This window comes from Ursus americanus, chromosome 14, assembly GCF_024610735.1.
Source record: "Ursus americanus isolate L20-20 chromosome 14, mUrsAme1.1.p, whole genome shotgun sequence".
Classification (NCBI taxonomy): Eukaryota; Metazoa; Chordata; class Mammalia; order Carnivora; family Ursidae; genus Ursus; species Ursus americanus.
In genome coordinates, this window is record NC_142140.1 from 39,903,109 (window position 1) to 39,920,416 (window position 17,308).

Consider the following 17,308-nt stretch of genomic DNA (forward strand, 5'->3'; position numbering starts at 1 on the left):
GGCCTGGGCCTCCGCGCTCAGGCATGCGGCCCGGCTGGTGAAAGCCCGACGGCAGAGTCCTTGGGTGCGCTGGGGGTTTGCACTCCAAATCTGAAGATCAGACAAACGGAGGGAGATCTAACTTCACTCCTGCATCAAGAAAGTGCAGGTAATAGATAAAAGGCCAGAGTGCTCTGTCTGTCTCCAGATCTTAGAGGAGAAAGGGATAAAACGCGGAAGACCCTTATATAGAGCAGCCCGTTCTGCAGCAATAAACCAAAAGGCTGAGATGTTCTGAAGGCAGTAGAGTCAGTCATGGGGAAAGCTTCACTTTCCGGAGGGTCTGTGGGTCTGTGGACATGGGTGCAAGAGGCAGGGAACAGCACCCTCCTCCGGAAGGGATAGTTTCACAGGTTCTCTCTTCCAGGAAAGCAGATGGAATAGTAAGTATAATGTCACCCTGGGGGCCACGGTGTCTTTTCTCTCCCCACCACCAGCCCCCAACACTCACACACAAGGAAACATCTTGTTTTTAAAGTGCTTATTTGGGGGTGCCTGGGTGGCTCAGTGGATTAAGCGCCTGCCTTCGGCTCAGGTCATGATCTCAGGGTCCTGGGATCAAGCCCCTTGTCAGGCTCCCTGCTCAGTGGGGAGTCTGCTTCTCCTTCTCCCTTTGCCTCCCACTCCGCTTGTGCTGTCTCTCTCTCTCTCTCACTCACATGAATAAATAAAATCTTAATAAATAAAAAATAGAAGTGTTTATTTTGATAATCAGGGGAAATGCATGACATTTAGAAATCATGAATATGGCAGAATGGCAGCCTGGATTTGTACACAATGAGATGAGAAGAGAAGGTGCAGAAAAGTGGTATTTTAAAAAACATCCCCAGTGGCCAGGAGCACATAGCCTTCCACTTACAGGAGCAGAGTTAGCAAAAGCACTGAAAATGACCTCAGGAAAGAGAGACCTTGAGAAGAGAAGGGGCCCCAGGGACTGGGCCCTCTAATCCGGGGTAAGATGTGTCTCTGATCTGTGGCCCTCCTGCAGCCAGGGTCAGGTGCGGGGCTGACCCTGTATTTTCTCTTCTGAAGGCAGTGTGCGCTGGCAGCCCTCCGTGACGTCCGGCGGTTCCTCAGTGAGGAGGGGGGCCATGTGGCGGTGAGTGGGACATCCCGGTGACTTCTGGGAGTGACATGTGGGAACCTAGCTACATCTAGCCCTTTGCTTATCAGCCGCCTGGCAGGGAAGGGAGGGCGTGTGTGGCCGCAGCTGCCCCCCCGGGTGCCGGGTGCGGGGCCCTGGGAGGAAGTCTCCGCCACTATACAGGAGGAAGCAAGAGGCTGGATGTGTGCTGGGAATTTCCCTCTGGGCTTGTGGTTGCATCTGACCCAGTAGGACTTCCTTCTGAATACTCCCATTGTTGGTCACCACATGTGGTATCGTGTTACCCAAGTCTTTAGCAAACATGATTTCTCCAGGGCTGGGGAGAATCCTGTCCCACATTTAGTGGCTGTTCCAGGAACCCAGTGAATCCCGGGCAATGGAATTCCAACGATGTGTTGGCCCCTCCCGTCGGATGGTTGGGTGGGACAAGGTTGAGCCAGGGTGCCTATGGGAAAGGCCGCTCCCCTCACCCTAAGCCGTCAAACACAGCAGCTGCCTTTTCCTCTTGGAGGCGTGCTTCCTGCAGCCCTGAGTCCCCCTGTTCCATCTGGACCCGTCACCTTCTCAGTCTGTGGAACCCTGGGACTTTCCTCCTCCTGACCCCCCAGCTGCAGCCCTGCGCTCGGACCCCCTGTCTTCTCTATCCTGGGTATACTGACTTGTTTTGTCGGATCACATGTTCCAGTAACTTCCGAGGAAGGTTCTTGGGCATTACCTTGAAAGAGATCTTGCGTGTCTGGCAATGTCTGTGTTTATCCTCATATTTGATGGTTGGGTTTGGGTGGGAAGTATTTTTCCTTTAGAATTTCTACAACATCGCTCTGCGGTAGTATGGCTGCTAGAGCAGCTGTGGAAAAGTCTGATGACATTCTGATTCGCTGATCTTCCCCAAAGTTTCAGCTCTTGGAAGGAACTGGGGCTGCTTATGCCCTTTTCTCTGGGGAGAACTTCAGGGCCTCGTGCTGGGGCTTCTTTGCCGTGCCGCGTTCCCGGGCGGCCCTCTCCAAGCGAAGCTCTTTTCTAACAGGTCAGGGAGATTGTCATCTGTTATTACTTTGGTAAGCCACCCCCACCAGTTTCTGACAATCGATTCTCTGCTCCACTCCCAGTTTTCTGAGCTGCTTTTTCTTTTTTTTTTTTTTTTAAAGATTTTATTTATTTATTCAACAGGATAGAGACAGCCAGCGAGAGAGGGAACACAAGCAGGGGGAGTGGGAGAGGAAGAAGCAGGCTCATAGCAGAGGAGCCTGATGTGGGGCTCGATCCCAGAACGCCGGGATCACACCCTGAGCCGAAGGCAGACGCTTAACCGCTGTGCCACCCAGGCGCCCCTCTGAGCTGCTTTTTCTAGAACTGGTGGTTTCATGCTGGGCTTGAGCCCTAATTTTATCTTTTTTTCCCTCCTGATTTCCTATCTCTGTCACTTTTGTCCTCTTTTCAGGGAGACTTTCTCAACATTATCATATAAGCATTTGGTTGAATTCTTAAAGACTTTCCGTGATCCTATTTTAATTTCTAAATTAAATATTTAAATTTCTAAATTTCTTATCTCTGAGTGTTCCAGTTTTTTAGACCTCTGTTTCTGTTTCGGGATCGCTACAGTATTTTGTAACTCTGTTTAGATAACAGTTGTATCTTTTTTTGACATTTCTCTCTCTTCTCTGCCCCGTCTTCATTTTCTCAAAGTTCCTTTTCTTCTTTTTAATGTGGTCTCTGTTTTTCACATTTGAGGTTTTGCTGGAGTATCCCGTGAGCCCAGGGTTGAATGCCTTTTTTAAAAATGTGCTCTAAAAGCTGCTTTTAGACACGCGGGTGAGCGGGTTACCCCTGAGGACACGTCGGCCTGAGGCAGGGAGGGGGCCTGGGGCTCCACGTGCTCTTAGTTGCACCACGAGGCAGTCCTCCCTTTTCCTCTGCACACCTGTCCCTTTTCTCAGAGACACCTGGGTCCTGTTCCTGATGCTCCCCGCTCTGCACAGGTGGGTGTGCTCTGCTGGCCGAGGGCTCGTGTTTGGTTGTCTCCATTTCTCTGAGTCAGTCCCCAGAATTTTGTTGACATCTCCTCTCCTGTTCTCTTTATTCTTCTTCTCCCATCTTCGCGGAGTCTCGGGATGGAGTGGAAATAAGCAAGGGTTCCGCATTCCACGTTTAACTGGTTTTACAGGAAGTCCTGTTGGCCAAGCACGGACTGAGTGCCCGCTGAGAGCACAGGCACCCGCTCCTTCCAGCTTTCCTGAGGTGTGTTCCTCAAGGAAGGGGAGACCCGGCCCAGCCCTCGCAGGTCTAAAGGAGACTGGCCAGGCCGGTGGCCTGGGCACCAGCTGGTCCCCGTGAGAAATCTGGTCCCTGTGCAGCCGCGGTTGGCTGGCCTCCCCCATGCTCGAGGGCCAGAGTCCGAATTAACCCTGGTTTGGTCCTAGGTTTTTGATGCAACGAATACCACCCGAGAACGGAGAGCAACCATCTTTAATTTTGGGGAACAGAATGGCTACAAGGTGAGGCGTCTTTGGTTCACCTCCTCGGTTGGGCTGTGGCGCGTTCCGACCATCCCGGGCCCCTCTCACAGCCCCCTGACGTGCGCGGGTGTCAGGCAGGTGGGCTCCAGACTGGATGTGGGTTACAGGGGTGCTATTTCCTCTCCGCCTGGGCTTTTCTTTCCAGGGAGGTGGGCGTCTCGTGGGAGAGTCCCGGATAGGGTGGCTTCTCAATCCTGTCCTCACCTCCAGAAGAAGGACCCTGGGGTCAGCCTGGGCCTCATGGAGGTGGGAGCTCCGTGGAGCCAGGCCCAGGGCCCTGAATGTGTCTGTGGTTCTTTCCCTCCTGCCGGCCCATGTCCTTGCCACAGACCTTTTTTGTGGAGTCCATCTGTGTGGATCCTGAGGTCATAGCTGCTAACATCGTGGTGAGTGGTGTCTCTGGCCTTGTGGGGGCAGTAACACAGCTGAGGTGGCACGTGACAGTGAGGTCCGGCTCCAGGTTTGGGCTGGTGCCTGGGCCGGCCTTGATTTGGGCTTCTTGAACATTGGGGTGGGGGAGGGGAGGCAGTACAATGCCAGGTCAGGTGACCGGAGACTCCCAGGCACCACTTGTGTGGAGGGCCGTGTAGCTGGGTGGCCTCACTCTTGCTCCCTCCTCTTACCTCCCCTCCCTTCCCCCTCCTCACTTCCCGGACGGTTGGAGGGGGGCTTCAGCCTCTGGAGGTAGGGCGTCGGGGTAGGAAGTGCTGTTTATATATTTGACCTCTCTCCCCTACCCCCTGTTTATCCAAGGAATGGGCATCTGGGTTGGGGGAGAGGGTTCAGGTGGGAAGGGGCTTTCGGGCCCTTTGCCCCTCCGGCCTCATCTCCCCATGTGCCACAAAGATGAGGACTCCCGTCTTAGGCTGCCCAGTGAGACTCTGTTGGCACTAGCGTGGGAACCAAGACCAGGGTACTGCTGGACTCTTCCTAATGGAAGCAGTCTTCTGGGCTTGGCCTCCAGCCTCATGCCCCTACCCTTGTCCTGGCCTCTGGCTCAGCCTCCCCTCACCCCCTGGCCAGCATTTTCCTTGGTCTCTGGCCCTGCCTGGCCTCCAGCCCTGATGTGTCCTTGCTCTGTGCCTGGTCCGGCAGCAAGTGAAACTGGGCAGCCCTGACTATGTGAACCACGATAGTGATGAGGCCACGGAAGACTTCATGCGACGCATTGAGTGCTACGAGAATTCGTACGAGTCCCTGGACGAGGACCTGGACAGGTGAGTGAGGAGAGCCCCGTGTCCTGCAGTGGGGTTGGGGGTCCCACTCAGCCGCCTCCTTGTGACTCCCCATGGTGGGGGCTGAGGGGCCACCCCAACGGGCAGAGGTGGTCTGGCCTTGTTTCTTTCCTTTGGGCAGAAATTGTGGGCCAGAGGTGACTTGCAGAACCCATATTACCTCATCTGGGGCTCTGCAGGACAGAATTTTCTGTTATTCCATGCGGCTCTTGATCTCAGGGTCATAAGTTCAAGCCCTGCATTAGGCAAAGAGCTCACTAAAAAGAAAGGAAGGGAGGGAGGGAGGAAGGAAGAAAGAAAGGAAGAAGGAAAAGAATTTTCTGTTATTCCCTTATAAAATCAAGCCCAGTTGCTACGCAGAGGGTCTTCCCGCAAGGCATTTGCAGACATTGCGTGTTCTTTAAGCGCACAGTCTGTGTTTTGAGATGGGGGAAGGAGTGCCCGGATCCCGCCTACGCACAGCTGGCAGTGACCGTGCTGGTTAGCTCCACTGCCTCCTTGTGGAATGGCAGACCCAACAGGAGTAAGTGTGGGTGGGGCGGGGTCTTTAGGCCCACAAGGGGCATTCAGCTGAGGCTCTTACAGTAGCAAACTTTACCTGTAAAGGGTCAGGTAGCAAATATTTTAGGCTTTGGGGGCATACAGTCTCTGTTGAGCTACTTAATTCTGCCATTGTAGTGCAAAGGAAACATAGACAATATGTCAATAAATGGGCATAACTGTGTTCCAGTAAAACTTTATTTGTGAAAGCAGGCCGCGGGCCGAATTTGACTTGTTGGCCATAGTTTGCCAACTGCTGTATGACAGCATATGTGGGAGCAGTGGTTAAGTAAGTAACACTATGGCCCCTTGGTAAAGTATTGCATAGTCACAGATCATAGCCACGACACGTGGGACAAGGTAAGTTATGTGGCATTAAGTGAAAGTCTGGGATATCAGCTTGGGTGCAGGTCCTGTATAATCACATGAGAACATCTACTGCATACAAACCAAGGGGGACGAGCGCCTGTAAGACGGATGATTTCTGGGGGTCTTTACAGAATAGTTCCTACGCTGGCCGAGTCTCCTTGGCCGGGCTTAGTGGCCAACCCAAGCCAGTCGGCACCCCCTGCCTGGACCCCTCAGGTTTTTCGTGTTTCTCCAGTCACCCCAGCACAGTGGTTCTCATGGTTCTGTGATGTGACCGCATGAGAGAGGCTTAACTGGAGCCACTCCTGTTGGGTTCCTCAGTTAACCTTGCTGCTATTTTTATTGGTGTCCGTGTAACATCCCTAAGCCTAAACCCAGGCCCTCGGGCCAGACCGTGAGAACTCAGATGAGAACCTTCAGAGGGCCTCCCCGGGCCAGCCCAGAGCACGATGCCTGAGAAACCCCGCCTTTCCTCCTGCTGCCTCCCGGCACCCAGCAAACATAAGCAGACGAGCGTGTTCTCCCAACCGCCCTGCTGCCCAGGCCCAGCGGGCCAGGGAAGCGGGCCAGGGAAGCGGCTGAGCTGGGGTACAGGGGCGGGGCTTACTGGGGGAGGGAAAGGCAGGTCCAGGGGTGGTTGGCCAGGGGCACGGAGGTGAGGAGCGTTTGCCAGCTACCCCCAGATCAGTCCTGGAAAAAGCTACCTCTTATTCACCTTACAGACTGTGCGTTGAGAGCTCAGAGGTAGGCAAGTGGGGGCCGGGGGCCACAGAGCACAATGTGTACCTTGGATGTCACCTTTTGGAAACACAAGTGTTGAGCACCGCTCACAGGGTCTGTTTGCCTTGTCTGGCTGTCACACGTGTTGTGTTGCTCCCTCCTCACCCCTGTCACTTGCACACCAGCTGCCCCTCCCGTGTGCTGTGATCTCAAGCCTGTGGTCCGAAATGCACAGCTCTGCGGCCACTTCCGATGGCTGGCAGGATGAGCCCTTGCGGGCCAAGTCACACTCACAGTCTCTCTCGACCTGCTGTCTGGAAAGGGATCTGTCCTACATCAAGATCATGGACGTGGGCCAGAGCTACGTGGTGAACCGGGTGGCCGATCACATCCAGAGCCGCATCGTCTATTACCTCATGAACATCCACGTGACCCCCCGCTCCATCTACCTCTGCCGACACGGGGAGAGTGAGCTCAACCTCAAGGGCCGGATTGGCGGGGACCCGGGACTGTCCCCCCGGGGCAGGGAGGTCAGTGTGTGTGTGTGTGTGTGTGTGTGTGTGTGTGTGTGTGTGCAGGTGTGGTGAGGGGAGCTGTGCATTGGCACTTCTGGGCAGCTGGGCACATGTAGGCATGTGTCCAATGGGCCCGGACTCCAGCTCTTGTAGCTCATGTGTAATCAGTCTGGAATGTTCCTGTCATGTAGGGAAAGTCACCAAGCACCAGGCTTGGATCTCTGGCTTCCATGTGTGCGGTCACCAGCTGAGCCCCTTTCCTTGGAGAGGCATGCCATTATGGGAGTGACCCAAATCCCTGCAGCGCAGCTGATGGCTGCACCACAGTCCGGGGGAGACACTGAGGCCTTTGTAGGGAGGTCGTATGGTCCAGGACACATGGCCGGGAGGTGGGCAATGGCAGGGGACGTAAGGATCCACCGGAACTACATGGAGGGTCTGGAGAGAATGCATAAGGACAGCACTTGAGGGTGTGGGTGTTCTCAAGAGGTCAGTTCTCTGTGTTCCGAGGCTGGGTGGGCACGACGCCATTGTGCCCTGTGGCTCCGTGGTCCTTTGAGAGCAGCCTTGGATCTGCGGGTCTGAATTTGCTTCTGATGCGTTTCAGTTTGCCAGGAGTCTGGCTCAGTTCATCCGTGATCAGAACATCAAGGACCTGAAGGTCTGGACGAGCCAGATGAAGAGGACCATCCAGACAGCCGAGGCCCTGGGCGTGCCCTATGAGCAGTGGAAGGTCCTCAACGAGATCGACGCGGTAATCACTGTCCCCGCCCTCTGCTGCTCGGTGCTCCCTGGCCCCGCCCTCCGCTGCCCTGTGCTCCGGGGCTCGCCTGAGCTCAGCAGGGCAACTGTGCTGAGGCCCTGGGGGAGCTCTCCGCTTCACTTTTCTTCAGTTTTTAGGAATTGGATCCCTCCTCCCCCATCCTTCCTTTCTTCCCTTTTGAATTGAACTATCTCGACCAACCAGAATTTCTTTTGGCCATTCCAACAGAAGCCTTAAAACTGGTCTCTCCCCAGTTAACTCACTTACCTCTAACCACCCGTCTAGCTCTTCCCGGTTCATTTCTTTCACCTGCTTTTATATTAAGTATGACTTACGGAATTGCGCTGTTTTAATGAGGGCAGTTTTTTACTTTGTTTCTTGGCCATTTGGATGTTTTGTGAGGTCTTTCGTTCTTTTTCTTCCCCTGTTGGATTGTCTGCCTTTTTCTTGGTGATTTTTAGGAGTTCTTGATGTATTTTGGTTACACTCCCAACTTTTGGTTGGGAGCTGGGTGTTTGGATGAACACTACGAAGTAATTTAGGCCCGAGTGAATGTTCTCTCTCTCCAGAGGATTAACTTTTGCTTTGGGCAGCCAGTTGGGGTGGGTTACCGTAGTCTACTCAGGGATAGAGCTGTTGCAAAGCTGCATTTCGATCTTTGTAGAGGCCAGTCAGTGTTGAGGTCTTCCTCCTTCTCCTAGAATGTGGCCTGTAAGGTTCTGAGGGAAAACCTCGCGGGCCCAAGCCTCTTTTGTTGTCTCCTCAGCTCAAGATTGTTGCCAGCTCGGCCCGGCTTCTGTCCACTCAGTCCCTGCTTCCTGCTTGGTTTCTCTTCCCCACCCCGCCCCCCGTTTTATTGAGATATAATTGGCATGTAACAGTGTGTTAGCTGCAGGAGTGCAACATGACGGTTTGGTGAGCCTGAATATTACGCAACGGTGACTAAAATAAGTTAACATCTGCCACCTCCCTTAGTTACACATTTTTTTTCTTGTGAGGAGAACTTTTAAGATCTAATCTCTCAGCAACTTTTTCTTCCTTTCTTTCTTCCTTCCTTTCTTTCTTTCTTTCTTTCTTTCTTTCTTTCTTTCTTTCTTTCTTTCTTTCTTTCTTTCTTTCTTTCTTCCTTTTTTCTTATTTTATTTATTTGAGAGAGAGAGAGCATGAGCCAGGGGGAGGGGAAGAGGGAGAAGCCCACTCCCCGCTGAGCAGGGAGCCTGATGCAGGACTCGATCCCAGGACCCTGGGATCATGACCTGAGCCGAAGGCAGACGCTTCACTGACTGAGCCACGCAGGCACCCCAAGACTTATTTATCTTATCACTGGAATTTGGTACCCTTTGGCCACCTTCACCCATCTCCCCCACCCCCGGCTTCTCATCCTTCTAACTTCCACTTTCAAAGCAACAAAACCCCAAAGGGAGAAATGATGCCATGTTCCAGGCTCCCCTCTTTGGGCTTCCCTTTCCTCCAAGACCTTGGCCCCTCACGGCCTCTCTGCCTTGTAGCTCTATGATAATATCAAGCAGATTTAAAAATTTTCTTTTCTGTCTGGCTTTTCTAGTTGCTCTCCCTGGAGGGTTGTTCTGGAACAAGCTAGGCCACCATTGCCTGAAGCGCTAGCTGGTAATGAGGTCAGATTTGAATTGTGGAAAGGTCACCCCAGCTGGCGTGGAGAGTGGTTTTGTTGGGGCGAGGTAGAGGGCAGGCTGGAGAAGGGAGAGCAGGGAGAGGTGCTCGCAGGGGCCTGGTCAGGTGAGGCCATCTGGAACGTGCTGGAAAGTGCGAGAGGAATGTGTGGATTTGCAGGCCGTGTACTCATTTGTACACGTGTTTGTGCCAGCCCGCCCGTGGTAGGAACTGGGCCGGATGCTGGGGACCGACATGTGGGGAAGGGATGGAAGTGATAACAGAAGAAGACAAGCGTCCAGGACCATCCCAGGTTTCCAGGCCCTGGGAAGGGTTCCGGCTCCACGAGGGCAGGAACGGTGTCTGCCTTGTGCCACACAGGGTAGGTGCTCAATAAATATTGATCCACTGAGTGGAAGGAGGAAGTTTGGGAGAGAACTGGTGAGCTCTGGAGAAGAGGGAGCACTGTCTGTGAGCCGTCTCGTAGCTCTTTTGACCGTGGTGTGGGCTCCCATCAGCTGTGGCTGCTGGGAGTCGTGGGAGGCCTGCAGCCGCGCTTCCACGGTCTCCCTGAGCGGCTTGGGCTCCAGCGTCTGCCCTGCAGGGACTCGGGCGCGGCTCTAGCTTTGGGCTTCGCACAGAAGCCTTAGGCCACCCCAGTTTTTTTTTGTCTTTTTTTTCCTTTGTAGTCAATCTGATTATTTTCCTAGATGCTGGTAGATTCTCTTCTTTATCTTTTGAGTTTGGAAACTGTTCTAATATCTGTGATCTAGTCATCATCTTTCTATGTTTATCTTTGTTCTTTTCCTGCGTTCTGGTAAACAGCCTTGGGCTAGCCTTCTATTTCAACACTGGGATTTTTTTTCCCTTAGTTCAGTCCACAATTCACAGTCTTATTTGTTTTTTTTTTTTTTTTAAATACCAGCTTTATTGAGAAATAATTCACATACCATACAGTTCACCTACCTAACTCGTACAAGTCAGCGGGCTTTGGGATAGTCACCCAATTGTGTAACCACCACGGCGATCACTCTCAGAACATTTCATTACTCCAGGAAGCAACCCTGACCCCAGCCCTCCATTTCCTTCCAACCCCTCCCCCCGGCCCGAGGCTACCACTCGTCTATTTTGTGTCTCTGCGGACCGGCCTCGTGGGGATATTTCATATAAATGGTGTCAGACACTCTGGTCTTTTGTGACTGGCTTCTTTCACTCAGCATGTTTTCAAGGTCAACGTACGAGGTAGGAAGTTCGAGCTCCATTCCTTTATATTGCCCCATATCCTAGCGGACGGATATACCCCAGGTGACATAGCCAGTCATCCGTGGACGGGCTTTGGGGGGGTCTGCATGTGGGTACTATTAGGAATAATGTTACTGTAAACATTCGTGTGCAGCCTTTTGTGTGGACATGTTGTCCTTTCTCTTGGGTAGATATGGAGGAGTGGAATTGCAGGGTCATTTGGTAAACTCTCTGTTTAACCGCGTGAAAAACCGCCAGACTGCCCCATTGTACATTCCCACCAGTAGCGCAGGAAGGGTCCGATTTCTCCACATCCTTCCCAACTCTTGTTATTATCTGTCTTTTTTTTTTTAATATAGCCAACCAACAGTAGAACATCGTTCAGCAAGTTCTCTGCCACTTTCTAACAAAGATCTCCTTTTCTTCAGCGTCCAGTAACTACCACCTCCACTGCCTTCTGAGGCCTCACCAGAAGCACCTTTCACATTTGTATTTCTTTTTTTTTTTTTTAAGATTTATTTATTTGAGAGAGAGAGAGAGAGCATGAGCAGGGGCAGTGGGGCAGAGGGAGAGGGAGAGAATCTCAAGCAGACTCCCCACTGAGCACAGAGCCCAATGCGGGGCTTGATCCCAGGACCCTGAGATCATGACCTGAGCTGAAATCAAGAGTTAGCTGCTTCATTGACCGAGCCACCTGCTTCATTGACCGAGCCACCCAGGTACCCCAACATTCGTGTTTCTAGCAGCATTATGCTCATGAGGATATATGTATTTCTATAGGAACTTTCTCTACCATGCTCCACTTCCTTCTGAGCCTTTAGCAGAATCACTGTCAATGCCCATATTTTTACCAAGTATCTGGTGATTGCCAGCAATCCTTGGCATTCCTTAACTCACAGCTGCATCACCTCATCTCTGTCCTCACATGGCCTTCTTCCCTGCGTGTATCTCGCTGTGTCTTCACATGGTCAATTGAAAGGACATCAGCCAGTGGACTGGGGCCCACCCCCGATGACCTCATTTACTTGGTTACATCTGCAAAAACTGTATTTCTTTTTTTTTTTTTTTTTAAGATTTTGTTTATTTATTCGACAGAGATAGATACAGCCAGCGAGAGAGGGAACACAAGCAGGGGGAGTGGGAGAGGAAGAAGCAGGCTCATAGCGGAAGAGCCTGATGTGGGGCTCGATCCCATAACGCCGGGATCACGCCCTGAGCCGAAGGCAGACGCTTAACCGCTGTGCCACCCAGGCGCCCCTGTATTTCTTTTTTTTGAAGGTTTTATTTATTTATTGGTTAAGCATCTGCCTTCGGCTCAGGTCATGATCCCGGGGTCCTGGGATCAAACCCTACGTCAGGCTCCCTGCGCAGCGGGGAGGCTGCTTCTATCTCTCCCTCTGCTGCTCCCCCTGCTTGTGCTCTCTTGGTCTCCGTCAAATAAATAAATAAAATCTTTAGGGGCGCCTGGGTGGCTCAGTCGTTAAGCGTCTGCCTTCGGCTCAGGGCGTGATCCTGGCGTTATGGGATCAAGCCCCACATCAGGCTCCTCTGCTGGGAGCCTGCTTCTTCCTCTCCCACTCCCCCTGCTTGTGTTCCCTCTCTCGCTGGCTGTCTCTATCTCTGTCAAATAAATAAATAAAACCTTTAAAAAAAAAATAAAATCTTTAAAAAAAAAAGATTTTATTTATTTTAGAAAGAGAGCAAGAGTGCGCGTGTGAGCTGGGGGAAGGGAGAGGGAGACATAGAATCTCAAGCGGACTCCACGCTGAGCGCAGAGCCTGACATGGGGCTTGATCGCAACCCTGAGATCATGACCTGAGTCAAAATCAAGAGTCAAACACTGAGCCACCCAGGCGCCCCCAAACCCTATTTCTAAATAAGGTCATGCTCACAGGTACCAGGCATTAGGACTTGAACGTATCTTTCAGCAGGGACACATCTGACTCAACAAAGATGGTTTGTCTTTCTAGGAATTTTCTCAGTTCATGTAAGGTATCTCATTTGTTGGCACAGAGTTGTTCGCAGGAGTCCCTTACAGTCTCTTCTCTTTCTGGAAGCTTGGTAGTAATGTCCCTCCTCTGTCATGCCTGATCATAGTGATTTGAGCTTTTTCTGTTGTCAATCTAGCAAAAGGTTTGTGAATTCTGTTAATCTTATCAAAGAACCGACTTCTGCTTTCCTTGCTTGTCTCTGTCTTCTGTTTTCTATTACATTCGTTTCTGCTCTGATCTTTATTACTTCCTTCCTTCTGCTTGCTTTGGGTTTGGCTTGCTCTTCTTGTTCCAGTATCTTAAGGTGGGAGATCAGATTCTTGATTTGAGATCTTTCCTCCTCCTCCTCCCCCCCCTCCTCTTCCTCCTCCTCCTCCTCCTCCTCCTCCTCCTCCTCCTCCTCCTCCTCCTCCTCCTCCTCCTCCTCCTCCTCCTCCTCCTCCTCCTCCTCCTCCTCCTCCTCCTCCTCCTCCTCCTCCTCCTCCTCCTCCTCCTCCTCCTCCTCCTCCTCCTCCTCCTCCTCCTCCTCCTCCTCCTCCTCCTCCTCCTCCTCCTCCTCCTCCTCCTCCTCCTCCTCTTCTTCTTCTTCTTCTTCTTCTTCTTCTTCTTCTTCTTCTTCTTCTTCTTCTTCCATACAGACATTTACAGCTAAAAGTTTTCCATCTTGTTCTTTCCTTCTTTTTTTTTTTTTTTTTAAAGATTTTATTTATTTATTTGGCGGAGATAGAGACAGCCAGCGAGAGAGGGAACACAAGCAGGGGGAGTGGGAGAGGAAGAAGCAGGCTTCTAGCGGAGGAGCCTGATGTGGGGCTCGATCCCATAACGTCGGGATCACGCCCTGAGCCGAAGGCAGACGCTTAACCGCTGTACCACCCAGGCGCCCCTTGTTCTTTCCTTCTTAATAGACAACTTTGCCCCAAGGCTTTATCTAGAAAACAACTTAGAACAAAGGCAGAGACCAGCAACTTTTATTAGGACATTTTATGGTTTCTTCCCCTCTTAGGGCCCTTAAACTACACTTAAGTGTTGTCCACCAGTGTTCTTCTCTACTGGATTTAAAAAAAAAAAATAGTATTTATACTCTTCATGCTATGTGTGAGAGCGTGTGTATCTTGAAAGACACAAGTGAAAATTTTTTTTTTAAGATTTTATTTATTTATTTGACAGAGATAGAGACAGCCAGCGAGAGAGGGAACACAAGCAGGGGGAGTGGGAGAGGAAGAAGCAGGCTCACAGCAGAGGAGCCTGATGTGGGGCTCGATCCCAGAACTCCGGGATCACGCCCTGAGCCGAAGGCAGACGCTTAACGACTGCGCCACCCAGGCGCCCCTGACATAAGTGAAATCTTGCTTTATAGCTTGTACGAGGGTCCGTAACTCAGAATACGTATTTCCACAGCACAGAAAACAAAAGACACAAGGAAAGACACATAGTTAACATTCCTGCATTTATTTTTATGACATAAACTGGCTGGATGGGAAAGACTGTCCTGGCAGCTCTTTACAAACGAGGGGCTGCCCCCTTGCCCAGCATCACCAAGGGCCTTCTCTTCCCAGAGGGGTCCTAAGCTCCAGGCTGGGAGGACCCCCGTGGCCCAGGAAAGGCCCTGTAAACCCCGTCCCCTCTGCCTGCCCTCCCCCCGACACAGGGCTGATCCCCGCGCCCGGCATGGGAGAGGTGATGACTGCCGTATCTCCCTAGGGCGTCTGTGAGGAGATGACCTATGAAGAAATTCAGGATCATTATCCGCTGGAATTTGCCCTACGGGACCAGGACAAGTACCGGTACCGGTACCCCAAAGGGGAGGTAGGTGGGATTTGGGGGCTTAGCCCCAGCCACCACCTGCCGTCTGCCCCAGGACCCCTGGGGGACTCTGGAGGCTGCGTGGGCAGCAAGTGGGGCCTGACCTCAGAGCTCGGCCAGGCTGGGTGTGCCTGTCATCTCCGCCACTTCCCAGCCACGTTGCCCAGGCCGCAGTCCCCCACCCCCCCTTGGGCGGTGGGTGGCCATGGCTGCACGGGACCCCCAATTCTGAGACTCTTTGGATCCTTGCTCCCCGATGTTCCCCATCTTTGCCTTTCCTCTTCCCCGGGGTGTCACAGGGATCATGTCCTCCCTGTCGCTCCAGACATGGAGCCCTGAATACGGACCTAGAGAGACCTTTCCCAGTTGAGTTGTGGCCACAAGAGGCATGTGCTTGGACACCTTCCCTCAGTCTGGCTCCTGGCTCAGCCCAGGCCCCAGGAGAGAAATAGGTCACCTTTGACTGGGGTATCTCCCACTTCTAGGAGGTGGCCTGGGGCAGTGGCCAAATCAAGATAGCCCTACAGACACACATACATGGACACATACAGAAGCTCCCCGCCCCCCACATGCCAGACTCTTGGCCCCTCTGCCATGCTGTGTTCAGGAAAAGTACAGCCCTGGGGAGCATTAATTATTGCTCACGTCGTACTGTGAGGCAGAGTCAGGTTTAAAAACTAACCCAGATAACAGTGAAAGGAAGCAAAGCAGTTGCCTGTTCAGACTTGAGAATACAGCGGGGGAAATTGGTAGGGGAATTATAGTTAGCGAAAGAACTGATCTCAGATTCCCCTGGAACTACAGTCAGCGTGCGGAGGGCACCTCCGGCCCCAGCGTGAGGCGTGTGTTTTGCAGGCCCGCTCATTGTGTGCCAAGAGGGCTTGGTCTCCGGTGGGGAAGTCTCTATACCCCAGGGCTGATGCGTTGGTCCAAGGGCTCCTCATCAGCTACCTCATGGCACCCAGGGGAGGCACGGGGCAGGCCGACCGTGAGCATCGTTGTTCCTGGGCCCTCAGTCATGCCGATGGGTCATGCTCCAGGAAGTTTGGGGGATCTTTGCTCCTCCTAGCCCCACGGTTCTTCCTGTGCGTTCCGTCTGCTGGGGGGCTGGAAGGACGCGGTGTCTCTCCTCCCAGTCCTCAGCTGCCAGTGTGTGAATTCCAGCAGCGGAGGGTTCCGCCAGGGGCCGTGTGGGTGGGCATGGAGATGGCCCCTCAGGATGGCAACCTGAGGCCCAGCGCTGCCCTATAGTCCTCCCGGGACCTGGCCCTAGAGGATGTGAGCTCTTTCTCAGGCTGCCAATTTTTCTCCCCTCCCAGCTTCCCTTTCAAGCTGGGCAGCTCGCTGTCCCACAAAGGCAAGCCCTAGCCCGGAGCTGCCCTCCCCTTGCCCCCGGGGTTCCAGGCTGGAGGATTCCCAGCCACAACCTCCTAGAATGGTGAGGGTCCCGGGAGCGAGGAGGTAGCCTGCTACTCAGAATGTCTCTGTCACTACCCCCGGAGCAAGGGCCTAAGGGACCCTTCCCGCCTGTCCTTGTAGTCCTACGAGGACCTGGTGCAGCGACTCGAGCCTGTCATCATGGAGCTGGAGAGGCAAGAGAATGTGCTAGTCATCTGTCACCAGGCCGTGATGCGCTGCCTCCTGGCCTACTTCCTTGATAAGGCGGCAGGTGCGGGCCGGCCCCGGGGAGGTGGGATGTGTGGATGTGAGGGAGACGGAGGGACTGTCACGCGGGCATCCCTCGTGTGCCAGCCGTGCCCATCTGTGTCCACAGAGCAGCTGCCCTACCTCAAGTGTCCGCTGCACACCGTCCTGAAGCTGACCCCCGTGGCTTACGGTAAGGAAGCTTCTTGCACGCTCGCCTGGTTGCCGGATGCTGGCTTTCCACGGGGCTCCACGATTTTTCTGCAGATCCCTTGAAAATCCCATCAGGGGCTCATTCGTCCTCTGCCCACCCCACTGCCTTTCCCAATTTCCTTTTTTTTTTTTTTTTTTTTTTTTGGTTTCAATTTTTGTGGCCACACATACTTTTCCAGTGATCCTTAACCATCACTCACCTGCATGAGGGGCTTTTCTGGTTTTTTCCGAAATCCCCACAAAGCCCCGTGGCCCCTCAGGACCTGGGCCTTGAAATATTCAGAGTATTTTGAGCGCAGTCATTTGAGTCCCACCTCTGCCCACTGTGCCCGCAGAGCCCTCAGGCCCCCTCCTAAGCTCCTGGGTCTCAGCTCCTCACCTTCAGCACAGGCTACGAGGCACCCCTCGGGTGGTCGTGTCCCTGGAAGAATGACCGGAAAGCCCAGTGACAGCTGATGTCATGCCCCTGTGTGCTCATCGCCTTGTCCCCATCGCACGGAGCCCCTGCCCTGGTGTAGATTGGGCCTTGTGTTTATGGCGTGCTTGGGGTGTGAGTGGTTCAGGGGCCCTGAAGGCTCAAGGAATGATTCCATGCTGAGCTCGGGCCTGCTGCTGCTTGGACTGCTCTCCGCCCCGGCAGTGACGGCTCGTGTCCTCAGTGAAGCCCTCCTGGGCTTCTCACCAAGGCTGCGTGGCGGCACATGGTAAACACAGGCCTGACGGGGCGCCTCGTCCTTCCTCACATGCGCACCAAAGCTGCCTAAGGTGGGAGGACCCAGATGAGGCTGTGAATGGCTGCCCTGTGCTATGATACCCCAGGCCTCCACCTGAAAGAAGCTTCTACCCTCTATGCCTCCAGGATGGGAAACGGATTTACATCTTCCCTTTGGCAGGTTGTAAAGTGGAATCCATATTCCTGAATGTGATGGCTGTGAACACGCACCGGGACAGGCCTCAGGTATTAGCGGGGTTACTGCTGGGGTG

The 17,308-nt window shown here is 53.1% G+C and overlaps 1 protein-coding gene across 7 annotated transcripts in view; it reads left to right on the plus strand.

The window, feature by feature from the left end:
• Nucleotides 1-17,308, plus strand: part of PFKFB4 (6-phosphofructo-2-kinase/fructose-2,6-biphosphatase 4) — a 36,268-nt gene that overhangs the window by 11,449 nt on the left and 7,511 nt on the right. For 4 of the 7 annotated variants that reach the window (XM_087867065.1, XM_087867067.1, XM_087867066.1 and 1 more), the window contains exons 4-12: nt 1,072-1,138; nt 3,565-3,639; nt 3,990-4,046; nt 4,756-4,877; nt 6,847-7,054; nt 7,647-7,793; nt 14,366-14,470; nt 16,007-16,304; nt 17,218-17,282. In XM_087867065.1, the coding sequence (XP_087723191.1) occupies nt 1,072-1,138; nt 3,565-3,639; nt 3,990-4,046; nt 4,756-4,877; nt 6,847-7,054; nt 7,647-7,793; nt 14,366-14,470; nt 16,007-16,304; nt 17,218-17,282 (1,144 nt within the window). The other 3 variants (XM_045778474.2, XM_045778473.2, XM_045778477.2) reach the window with 2 other exon arrangements.